The sequence below is a fragment of the Rhipicephalus microplus genome, chromosome X (genome assembly GCF_043290135.1).
Source record: "Rhipicephalus microplus isolate Deutch F79 chromosome X, USDA_Rmic, whole genome shotgun sequence".
Taxonomy (NCBI): Eukaryota; Metazoa; Arthropoda; class Arachnida; order Ixodida; family Ixodidae; genus Rhipicephalus; species Rhipicephalus microplus.
In genome coordinates, this window is record NC_134710.1 from 114494492 (window position 1) to 114507919 (window position 13428).

The 13428-nt window shown below is 44.4% G+C and overlaps 1 protein-coding gene across 1 annotated transcript in view; it reads left to right on the plus strand.

The window, feature by feature from the left end:
* LOC119176786 (synaptogenesis protein syg-2) overlaps positions 1-13428 on the plus strand; it is a 253756-nt gene that overhangs the window by 120042 nt on the left and 120286 nt on the right. Inside the window, exon 3 of the mRNA XM_075876407.1 lies at positions 6242-6352. Within this exon, the coding sequence (XP_075732522.1) occupies positions 6242-6352 (111 nt within the window). The remainder of the gene's footprint in view (positions 1-6241; positions 6353-13428) is intronic.

A 13428-nucleotide genomic window follows, 5' to 3' on the forward strand; every position in this document is an offset into this window, starting at 1 on the left:
AAGGCAGCGCTTCAGAGTTTGCAGTCTGCCATGCGTAGGAGGAGTCATGACCAATTGGTACAAGACATAAGACATTGCCATCATGAAGCTCAAGCACAAGGGCATGATATTATATATCAATGGCTGCCTGGACATATCGGTATTACCGGAAATCAATTAGCCGATGATGCAGCCCGCTCAGCCCATGAAGGAACCCGTGTAGTCCCGATTCCTCGATCAAGGAATGATGCAGCAAGACAACTTTACCTGCTCGCTCGAGATCTCACACGCATGTTCTGGTCGTCTACCAGCTTCCAAAGGTGTCAATTTTATGAACTGGATCCTTCGCTCAAGCTAAAGCTACCATCACAACTTTACCGCTCCGATGCGACGCTGTTATGCCGCCTTTGGTTGGGTGTTGCATTTACAAAGGTGTACTCCTTTCGCATTGGTATGGCAGACACTCCTACATGCGACTACTGCGGAGCTGAAGAGACCATCGAACACGTCCTGTGCAGCTGCGCTTGCTACGACACACAGCGATGCCAGCTCCGGATGGTTTTGAATCAACTTGAACCCGGACCATTTTGTGTGCAGAAGATACTAGGACCTTGGGCATCTGCCTCAGTTGCGGAGAAAGCAACTAAAGCACTGCTAGTTTACCTAAAGTAAACGAACCTGAGCAATCGCCTGTACACTGTGTGTGCTCCCCGAGTGTGCTCGTGATTGTGTGTACCTTCTCATCTCTCTACAACCTCTTTTCTCCCCTTTATCCCTTCGCCAGTGCAGGGTAGCAAACCGGATGTGCGCCTGGTTAACCTCCCTGTCTTTCCTTGCATCTTTATCTCTCTCTCTGCCAGGCTGCTACATTGCTCTACGCGAACGCAGAGAGGCACAGACAAGCTTGGCACTTGTGCCGGGAGCTGGGTTTTTCAAACATCACCATATTTTCCGGGAAAGTTTTCGGAACTCCGGTCAGCTAGGACCCTCGGCCGTGCGCGAAATCATGGTGTCGTGTGCAAAGTGTTGGTGTAGTGTGTTTGGACCTTTATTTTGGCAACAATTAGTACACTGTTCACTCTTCACGTGCATTATGTGGTGGCTTTCCCCGTCTTCCTGAGTGGAGCAATGAGACCATCGAGCGCCGTGTTGGCTGACGATGCGGACAGTGTGTCCAGGGTTTGCAACATGGTGTTATTAAAGCGGAATACATTTTGTATAATTTTAGGTATACAGTTCTTGAACGAGCTCTCACTTCTCTTCCTAACCATCTAAATAAATATTTGTCGATCCCACAAGCGCCTCATCTGACTTGTTGGACGATGGGTCCTACGACGGGGACCCCCTACCAAAATAAGACCTGCTGGTCCCAAAGTCGCAACAGCATGTAGCTTCACCAAGACAAAGCGGCCGTATGGCTGATGAAAATGAGACATGTGTGCGCTTCAGTACTTGCGCAGAACCATCACACTTGGAAATCATTTGAAGTGTTCATTTGGAATGTAAAGAAGAACGTAGAAGTTGTGATGGCGGAGCCAGGTTTCCAAAACGTTGTTCCATACGTGAAGCCCGAGTTTTCATGACAAAACCGTCTCGGGGGTACGCTGGTGCTACAACTCGTAATAAACATGTCGAAAATTCGTCACTCTTAGAAGCGATAGCTTCTGTGGATACTTGCGGATACTTGCACTGTGGATACTTGTCGACACTTGCACTGTGGATACTTGCGCACAATTATCCACAGTGCGAATGCAAAACTGAAGTATAGTACGTTAAATTGAATTTCACAATGTTTTTGTCGATAAAATTACGGGAGGCGTAATCTTTGCCCCTACTTTGAACCATAAGATCTAAAGCATTGCCTTCGAGATGCGGCGCACAGCAATTCAACTGTAGAGCAGACGACGAATGACGACTTGCCCTAAAGCGTGTTCTTCAGTCTAATGCGGCAGTCTTCGTGCCCCAAATGATAAAAATTTGTTATGAATTGTTTATGAACTCATTCAGCATTTCATTCTCTTACCCAACGTGTTGCAAACACATGGCAGTCACAGCAGCTCCATCTGTGTGCCAGTAATGGAGAGGCACCACATATTAGAAGTCTCAGTGCTCTACGTATGAGAGTGAATTCAGATACTGTAGAATACTGTGTTCAAAATAGTTACTCCTATCTGCTAAAACAGCCTTTTTTCACCAAAAACGGTCACGTTTACTCGCGTTTGAAGCTTATTGCCGCTTTTCTGTTCTGATTTCTAGATTTCCAATTTATCAGCGCATTCTCGAAAAGCTGTGATTTGTACCATGAATATTGTCGCTAAAAACAAAATAATGCAACATGTTTTTCTATATTACTGTATGATGGTCTTCGGTTGTCTATTTACGAGACTTTAGAAAAAATCGAAAATGGGGTTTTTTATTATTCAAATTTAGGTAGAACACACTTTTGCCAGTATGAGAATTTTGAGGCAATATATAAAAACATTCATTTGCCCTACGGCTGCAATAATTTATGTACCTAATGAACACACTATATCCTGAAAACGTGTCAAGTTTGAAAACGCTGCTTGCATTACTTTCGGAGAAAAAAAAAGGGGGGAATACGTAACCTATTTTAAACTGTCGCAAAATTAGACATTTTTAAAAGCTATTTTTAAGGTCTACAAACTGGAAACCATTAAATTCATTTTTCATTAGACATACATTTCAGGTGAGAAATATATTCTTTGAAACAAAAATATTCGTCTTTCTATAGCATCTGCAACTTTCGAAAATGACAGGTGACGAAATTGGTGCCTCCGTGTCTGTGAAGTTTGATATGTTTTCTCTCGTAAGTTATGCCGTTAATCATAAAACGAAGTTGACCTTCGGGCTACCTGGTGAGAGGTGCACGAAATATAAAATACTCAATAACATCTAAACTATCAACTTTTGTACCCGTGTCGACCCCTCGTGGAATCACCCAGTATTGACTGCGGCGTGTAGTGTGCGTTGAAAGGCATCGACAATATTAGTTCACCTTTACGGACGGTGAAACTGGGAATATTTGCGTGGTGTGTGCAGTGTGAATAACGTGATGCGTCCGGTGCGAAAACGCTGGTACTCGTTGTGGGCCGGTTGCAGTAACCGGTTGTCGACGGAACTTCACGATGTGACATTTTACTGAAGGTAAAAATGCATTTCACGCGATCATCTGCGAGTGGGTACATCTCGTATGCGGCATTTATTTATAGCGTTGTCGAATCTGCATATACGCGTCACCACGGCTATAACTCATATTATCAGATAGCTGATACGTGTTAATGAAAACAGTGGAGATTTTCGTTTCTTATCTACTTTGTACTTTTACGGCTCGATACTTATGAAGTGACAATGCGCATTATAAATTGGTGTATCAGGCCTAAAGGAGCAATATTGGTACGAAAACACGTTATAGGTGTAACTGCAGCAAAGTAACTGTGCCATATAATATCATATATAATTTACTTGTCAGGTTTCATCACATGAATTTTGACTGGGTTATTGAGAAACGCTGTGGCAGAATGTCACTTTAATATTCACGAGAATCTGTTAACGTCCGCCTAACACACAGCAAGAAGTGTTTCTTTTTTTTTCATTGATCCCTGATAAGACTTTTTCGCATTGAATGAGAATCTTATTCGTGACGTCGCGCACAGCAGCTCATAACCTCGCTGCCGCCAATGCTGTGCCTCGTTTTAAACTGCATTGCATGCCACGATGGATATTGAATAAGCTACATCCATGTTCTACAAATATTTCTCAAAGTGCATTCACTGTGTGCTTTCAAAAACGTTCGCTTTCGAAAAAAAAAATAAGGTTTTTTATGGGTGTCATGTACGTGGGTGAAGCCCACTGCGTGCTATAGTTCCGTCTCTCAGTACTTTAAATTAAAGTTTTTCTATCCATCCACCTACAATGAGCCAATTTCCACATTGTATGAGCAGTGACCCTTCGGCTACCACCTTCTTTTAAAAGTTGTGATATTAGAACATAGCAATGCAGAAGTTTCTGTCGAAAGATTGCTGACACGCAGCTGTGCTATGCAGAAAGATGCCGCTGGCGGAACTTTCTTGCCAACCAGCACCTGCTCTGAGGGAGGGTGTGGTGGGTGGGGTACACACAGTGACGTCACACTGTTTACAAACAGGGAGAGGTCTATTTGTTTCTCCGTGCCTTCAAGTTGACTCACGTGAGAGTTCACTCTATTTCCTCGTCAGAACACAAATAGTTGGCTCGATGTAACAGCCATCATGAAGATAATAACTAAGACGATGGCCTCTTCGAACAGACATCTAAAGTCAGTGCGATAATAAACGCAGTAATTGCGCGATTAAAAATGACACCATTTCCCGCTAAAGTAAATCATGTGTAGATGCAAAACAGCAGACGGTAAGGCTTACACTGTCGACGCTGTTGACGCTGGCACTCATTGCGGAGTTGAGCAGGAGAGAGACCTGGGGAGGCACAAAGCGCGCAGTGATGGACCGGTGTTTCCTACTGGAACATGTCAATCGTTTGTAATGGTCATTAAGAGACACAAGACGCCAATTGGACACATAGACACGCAGTCTGCTTTTAGTTACCGCGCTCACTGCGAATTTTTATTGTTCAATAAAGCACAGGAGAACTATTCCACTGGTACTACCTTGGAGGTCGAAATACAGTGCCTATATATATGGGGTGGCCAGTGAACGGTTGTGTAGCATGAGCAGCCACCTTTTTCAATCGAGAAACTTGGTAACAGACGCTGTCGACGCCGGTGTTTTGAGGTGAGAGAGTGGGGAGTTTAGAAGAGAAAGAGGTGAGGTTGCGAAGGCACACTGGATGTGTAAATGCACCGGGGAGGGATGTCTAGAAGAGAGAGAAGGGGGAGCGAGTGTAGACCATGGGACGCTGCCCGCATTGGCGTTGTGAGGGGAGTGAAAGGGAGCGTAGGGGAGGAGAGAGAGGGTAGGAGATGGGTAATAAGGGCAGTCACGCCACAGGTACACTGGATTGAATTGAACCATAAAATCTTCGCATCTAAAATTCGCTGCTGTTGAATGCATTGCATTAGGGTTTCGCAGTCACCAGAGCACAGGTAACCTACATTGTGATATTAGTGCACGTGCATCGTTAAATTTTAACGCCACTTGTATTTTACCAGCCACCTATGAACTGCGGAATCGAAAGCAGACATTCAAAATAATAAAAATATTGCTCCTGGTCACCTAAATAAGAACAAAGCTCTTCTGTCGAAGTGTTCCGATTTCACAGACGAATGTTAAAATCACAAGGTCGGAGCCTATTTGTAAGCTCACGTCTTGTCACTGTTGCTCAAAGAAAATACAAAAATTCAGACCTGGACCTCAAAGCAACTTCTTTCAGCACGTGGCTGCTGCTCAATCAACAAATACATTTCTAAGAAAAGATTTGGTGAAATCTGATCTTCGGTTTGCTTGGTCACGGCTGGTAACAAGGGAATTTGGTCTTGCGAAGCACTCGTGGAGGGTTTTATGCCCACTGTAACGGACAACACTGGAAAGATGGTGCTGGCAAGTGGTTTCTTGTACTGAGTGACGTGAGAAAGAGCACAAAGGCACGTTTTCTTCCGAGAGACACGCTTATGCGTCCTGCTCTCGGTGCACCGCTTCCCTCTAGCGCAAAAAACGGGAACGGAGAAATGTTTTTTTCGTCGCCTTTGCTTCTTAGGTAAATGGCCTATAAGGAGAAAAAGTTCGGACTTATTGGCGAATGCGGCGAGCCGCAGCTTAACATGACCCACGTGTACTATCATAGCATAAATATGAACTTTCAGCGCCATCGAAATGGGACTGTGGAGCGTGCTGTATACCACTCCGTACGCTTCGAATGCAGAGGCTGGTGTGTCAAGCTTTTTTTCGTCAAGACAGAACAACAGATGGCGCGGGAGCGAGATTAAATAAAGTAGTGTTAAAAAGCATAAAAGAAGTGGTATGTTACCGCTATGTTGGCTTACACTGAGAAATATTGGTAGCCAATGGCAAAAATAACTTGCCAAATTTGCATTGTATGTTTGCCTTCCAGCTTCCAATAAATTCATGTAAATTTGACATTTAAATGGGCCGTTATAGAGTTGTGGCTGCTGTAGAGGAGAATTGAATTATCACGACTCGTGTCGCAAGTAACAGATTCATGATTTGGCTAACCTCGCTAATTATAAATTAGTTTCTTTTGCGTGGGTTCTAGTGAACATTTTATTTCTTTTTTGTTCACTCTTGTGCAGGGCCACTGAAGCCTCCAATTATCCGGGACGCTAAAGGAAGAACTAAGAAGGATATAGTCGGACCTTACTACGAAGACGATGAGCTACGACTCACTTGTGAGACACCAGGAGGTGAGTGTGAAAATCAAATAATGAATTTCGCGAATAGACGCGCAATTTACTAGTAGCGTGGTGTGGTACTCTGACCCACACATGGAAAAACTCCAAGTTTCAATGCACGTAGTAAGCATCCTTGTTCTTTGGCTGCCATGGCCCCCAATTTGATGGAGGTGAAACGCAGTGAAATCCGTTGGAAGCAGTGTAGCTGAATACACATATGCCCGTGCCCCACCAAATATGGCTCTAATTGATGTCATATATGGTGCAAACTTCTCATATATGGCATATTTGATGACGTATATGGACACTGCGCCAAATGGGGCCCTATATTAGACCCGCATGACAAACGGTAAACTTGTACGCTGATATAGGTACTCACATATGGCCGCATATAATATATTGCCACGGGGTTGTGACGTCGACGAAGGGGAGCAGACAGTACTATAAAAAATAATATATTTATTCGGCTGAACCTGTGACCACCTAAAAAGAAAGTAAGATTACAGCGAGACACTGGCACTGATAGCGGCGAACAGAGTGTTGGCCGTTGATCAACTGACAAGCGGCGAAGCGTGTCGGCATTTATACTCTTGCCATCGAATATTCAAGCGTTATCGCTAGCGGTGACGAAGGTTCCAGAAAAATCTGTAATGTTCACGAGATGGGCATAATCTTAACAAAACAATCTACTACAGCCTCGAAGCTTCTAAAACATCGTAGGTGCGGTTTGCGCTGAACATAGTGTAACGGGGCGATAACAAAGCTTGAGAAACGAACGTGGCAATATTTCAAGGGCCATATATGACATTCACGTGATGGTTCCCCGCAATCTTCCACAACTGCCATTGTCTAGGGCGGTCTTATAGTTGCCTGTCACATTCGTACTGCATCTGACGATGAGCAGCATAATTTTGAAAATGTTTCAACATTTTAACAAGTGGTGGGACAAGAGAAACATGAAAATGAATTAAAGTTCGCCTGTACTTACGGTAGTAAAAGGATGATAAATAATACTTTTATATAGTACTGACAATCACACTTTGATGTGAACGTACAGATATTTTATCGCTATGTGTTCGTTGTTCACTTACGACAACACACGCAACATATCTTGATTGATTTGTGGGGTTTAACGTCCCAAAACTACCATATGATTATGAGAGACGCCACGCCACCATATCTTGAAGGATCATGTAAACAATGCATTCAGACCTTCTCATCGTAACTTTCACCTTTTTAGAAAGAAAGCGCAGTGTGCCGCAGCGGGAAATAAAGCGGAATGTACAGAAAATACCCATCAGATTGGTATAGCAAATATGCATAGGTGGCATGAAGTTATTGAGTGAAAGTCACTTAATGGGACAACAAAGAACACAAAATTATTAGCCGCGCGTTTTATACTTTCTAGGCATTGCAGGGCAGACTTCTGGACATATAAGTTGAAACTACGCTGTTTACAGTCATTATAAATACGGAAGCAAAGATGTGAATTACGAACACTGTTATAAATAGTATAAAAGTGAAATTAAATTTATAAACGAGAATACAATCGCGCCACAAAAAAAGAGGAAGTGCACGAATGAATTGTTTTTTTCTTTCCTAGTTTTACAATGCTCGTGGCAAAACACGTGGTTTTTTTGTTAACGCATTTTAACTACAAAGGCCTTTTGCAACAGGTGTGGTAGGTTCTGATAGTTACTGCTTTTGAACTTAGTTAGGGCGGGTTGTCATGAAGAAAAGCTCTTTTTTTTGCTGTGATAACTTTTCTTTTACTTTTTTGCCGTTTTCTTTAGTCTTCCCTGTAATAAGCTTGTCTTCAGCAGTTGAAAATTGGTTAAATACCAGCGAATGCCCAAGATGAGCACAGTGAAAAGTCGCTGCTTGCCATTTGAATTGTCCTTATGGCACTATTTGCAGCGACTGCTTCACAATGCGTTTCGGCATAGCCAGCGAGGCACAATTGTAACATACTCGGTCGGAAGGGAAGCTGAAAAGGCGACTCTTCTTCACTAACTCCTCTGCGAGACATCCTCAATAATAATGCTGAGCCATCTGTCTGCTTGAGCTTGCAGGAAATGGTTTTGCACAAAATGCACTTCGCGTTGCATTCGTATACATGGTGTTGAGCTTGCCCTCGAGCCCAGAATAGTAGGAGGACCGGCATGACATCAACTTAAGGTAATTCTAGAAGAAATTCATTGTAACTCTTCCAAATACTTGCCGTGAGGTATTTTCTCAGAACATTCGTGGCAACCTTAGAACTAGTTCCAGTCGGTTACTTGCCCCTTGCGGCAACCTTGCGCCTCTGCACTACTGGAATACCGCCTTGGCCGCTTTCATGTTTTGTATAAAGACGTTGCCTGTGAGTGCGAGACCCCATCAATGTGTATGTAGCCGTCGAGTGTTGAGGATGGACACTGATCACTCAATATTGACAAAAAAACTCTGGTAAGACGTGTCGCTAGGTGATAATAACAGCACGCGCTAGCTCTCAGCGATGTTATATATGCTTAAACACTGTCCGCAGCTCGCCGCTCCTCTCTCAATATGTAACGAGAGTAACCCTAAGTGAATAGGAACTGTTCCGTTAGACGGCAGAAACTCTGTTTGTAATAAATGTATGGAGGGATAACTCGAAGGTTGTGCAGTAGTTTTCTCAAGTGGCGTGAAAATATAAAAGCAGGGGCCAGTAACACATGATTGTGAGTGCATAATGTGGAAGACTCGCGTTAGTTGGACCCCGTGGTCAACAAAATGTGTGTCTTTAATCTGCTAGGAATGTGCCGCCAGAGAGACAGAGTAAGCGTTGAGAGACGTTGTCGCTCACTGTGGGTTTTTATATTGCTCGCAGGCTGCAGCAATCTTCGTATGCATCATTTATTTATTTGTCTGCGTTTCAATATATACGTGCCTGCAGTTGGTACCCCTACTCTTACCTGGTATAGGTCGATGCTAACACAGCTCGGGAAACTACGACAAAATCAGGAGGAGGAAATATATAGCCCAATGCAGTTATCGCACTTTCGTGTTTCAGTGGAGTCCTTGTTTTCTGCATGTTCAGTGGAGACTTACGCGGGCTCACCACAGCAATCCGCCCCTATAAACTGGCTGGCTGCTGCAACAAGATTCTCTGCTGCCATTCTCGCAGACCGTATGTACACGCAGTTCGCCATCAGTGACTAGATTATCAATCGTAAAAGTGCGCAACACAAAGGGCATCGCAAAGGCTTCATCTCATGCTGCCTACAGCCTTCACTCGTATACAGTTTCGCTGGCAAGCTGCGGACGGCGGCAAAAGCAATCATTGCTACGTCGCTTGGTTTTCCTCTTAAACAGAGTTCTAACTCGTCTTTTTTTTCTCACCAACTGTCTAGACGTCATTATCAGCTCTGGAAGCTTCCAAAAGTTGTGCTTGATAAGAAAAAAATTATGGGTTCATTACGTTACACATAACTGTAGTTACCAGAATAGGGTACGTTAACAATGCTCGTAATTCTCAGGTCAAATATTTCTTCAAGATCGATTAGCCATTATTTCTGCACAACATTTACTTGATGACTTTACTTTGAAGGAGACACAACTGACCGCCTTTACTGCTTTGTTATCTACAGAGAGCGAAATATGTTATAGGTGTAGTCAACGTTTCACGTGAGCTCAAGACTATCAAAATAAGGATTTGTTTCAGGAAATGGATGCAGTGTTAGTCTGAATATTGCGCCTCAGTTTTCAAAAGTGGTAATCTACCAAGCCTCAAGCTGTAAAAAAATTCGTTATATTCGCGCTTCATAGCTTGTTTTTAACGAAATCGCAGGCGGTGAGCCGATTAATAAGCTGGCAGGTTGGCCCACTCATAGAGAAAAATGGGGGCGAAATGGTGAAGAAAATAAATGACGGGAGAAAGGAAGACAGTGGGCTCGGCGTGTAGCGCTCGAAAAGTTATGGGCAGTGTGCGCCGTGTCTTACACAAAAAGCGTTCAATTCCCGTGCTCTTTCTCTTTCGGGATCTGGCAAAAGGAAAAGCAAATACGCCGGCGCGCTTTTTCTATACCATGTAGCGAGAAAATAAAGAGGTTGTCTAACTGTTTTCAAAGCATCAAATAAAAACTGCGAGCGGTGGAACACATTTACTCTCGAATAAAAGAAAGGGACCGAAACCCTTCTCTTTTCTTTTTCCGCGGAGTCTGCGAAATCTCGGGATCACGGCTCAGGGTTTCAACAAATTAAGCGACTGAAATGGTCGGAAAAATACGTCGGCCGGTCCAAGTCAGTGGCGGAAAAATAAAAAAAAAGGGCAGAGAAGAAACAAGTGGTGGCGGAGTCCCAATACGGAACTAAGCTGACCGAATGCGGCGCCGAAGCTCCAAGGAAAACAGAGGCCGGGATTTATGGCAGGGACGTCTCCCCCTTCGGCTTTCGCGTTTTGTCCCCCCCCCCCCCCCCGGCTCTTCTTTTTTATTCTTGGAAGCCGATCGTGACCCGCCTACGTGTAGTTGTTCAATTATACGCTAGGCTATTGGGAATAGGGTGGAAGCACGTAGAAGAAAAATGAACGACTTGTGTTATAGCCGCAACAGCCTCTTAGCTTTCCGCTCCTGTTGTTATCTCTCTGCTTTGTGTCCGCCGGATGCCCTTTGGTGCGCCTCTAATAGGCGACCCGATTGTTCATGTACGCATTCATCGATCGAGCACATCAGCTCCCTTTCTCGCACCTCCCCCGGCGCTCTTTATCCCCGCTCTGCACGCTGCTCATGGCCTCTGACTCGCCTGCAAAGCTTTGAAGAGCACTTCGGAAGCATTTAGCTCACTGGCTTCACCGGATTTAACGAACAGACAGCCCTCCTTCACTTTTTTTTCTCGCGCCTTGCTACGGACGCGCAACGTCGCTGCTAATCTACATGCACCGCCGCTGTCTTAGAAGCCCCGTGCGCTCCCGTTCAATTCCTTAATCACCGCGCTGTCAATTCAAGCAGACAGCTCTATACTGACTCTATCTTCATTTCTCAATGAGCACAAAGTAATCGTGAAGATATGCGCGACACAAAGAACAAGACCTCGCGGCTTAAGGTGCTTGTCCAATGTGTTCTTTTGTGCGCGTGTGTTTCCCCCTTCTTCGCGCAGCGAGCCCTTTTGTTTCGCTTGGCTGGCTCTTTAAATGGCACTAGCTTATGGGGGCACATTACTCGCTGTATTGCTAGGCACGACAGACAAGGCGCGTTGTGGACAATACTCGCTCAATTCCCAGGCACGACAGACAAGGCGCGTTGTGGGCGTTCGCATTACTGACTCACTCTGCGCCTGACAGCTGTAGAATGTGACATGTACTACTTATACCAGGATAATTAAGCAATCTCTCATGGAATTATGTAACTAGGTTTTGCGGTGTATGTGTGTGGGTCTGACTCCAGCGTTCCCAGCATCAATAGCTTTTTTTAGGGGCGAAGCTCCTTAAGGCATCGGTCGTGCGTCTCCTGTACATAGTAGCCCCCTCTAGTTTCAGTTCTTGGAATGTCCGCTGTATGGCGGTACTTGTACGTGATGAATATATGATGAAAACTAGTGTGATGGTGGTACTTGGAGTGTTGATTAGATGAACTGACGGACAGACATACGTACAGACGGACGTACAGACAGACGACAGACGGATGGACAGACAGACGGACAGGCAAATGAACGGATGCATGGACATACATACAGACAGACAGATGAAGAACGTACACAGACAAACGGATAGACGGACGGATGGACAGACCAAAAGACAGACAGACGGAGTCAGATGGACGTAAGCACGGGCGGACAGACGAGCGCAAGCATGGACAGACAGATGGACGTCTGGACAGACAGATAAACGGAAGCACGGACAGACGAACGGCAGCATCCACGGACGGATAGAGGCATGGATGAACGGATGGACAGATGCATGGACGGATAAATGCACGGACGGACAGATGTATGGATGCATGGACGGATGGAAGCATGGACGGATGTATGGACGGAAGCACGGACAGACGGATGGAAGCATGGATGGACGGAAGCACAGATGAACAGACGGACGGAAGCATGAATGGATGGAAGTACAGATGGACAGACGGACGGAAGCATAGATGGACGGACGGACGGAAGCACTGATGGACGAACCAATGTAGACACATACGGACGCTTCACTTCACTCATAATCATTAACTCCATAGATATGCTATATTTTTTTTCTGTCTACGTATACAAGCATTAAACAACTGTAAAATATCTTAGTAATGTAAACCTATTGCGTCTTTCTTGTTTTTAAATAATTTTCCAGTACGCACCACAGCTTTTTATTTATATAAATTTAGTAATTTTCAGCACATCAAGCAACTTCGATGTTCTCCGTCAAGCTAGTGCACAAGCAAGCCAAGTGTTTTAAATGCAATGAAGACACCATTCAACATATTCAGGCACTTCAGGCTATACTGCACATGACGACAGGTGGAACCTGTTCCGCCTGACCAGATAGCGGAATAAATTTGTGACATGACTGCGTCCAACAACCCCCCCCCCCCCCCCCCAATTTTCATCGTAAACGTGAAACGGAAGATCGCCTAATTATTCTTGTGATTAATACCTGCCGTTGAATGGTTCTTTTAGAGTAATTTTATTCTTGCTTCTTTACCATGATAGCGTTGAATATTTTGTTTCGCAGAAATTGTGGAGTTGGTGTCCTTTACTGTAAGAGAGAAATCAGCGTTCTCCGTTAGCGACAATTTGAGAGAGACAGAAGTAAATTTAATGGTAAAAGAGTGTTGAAATCCCAGCCATTACAAAGCAGTCAGGCGTATACATCATCTTCATCAGCAAAAACATCAACAAAGAGAGCAGTTGCGCAGGTTCAGATGTTACCTCGCCAACGAGTTGTGGTTACTTCACAAGTCTTCACTGATTCGCAGAAGCACGAGTTATGGCGTTGTGAGCACTTCGCAATTTCACTTTAGCTAGGCAATCTAAAATAGTTTGAAACAACCAATGTTACTCAGATAGACATTCATTCCCGTCCCTGCGGACACCTAAACCATGCCCCTCCGTCATGGTTTAGGTGTCCGCAAGAAAGCAAAGCG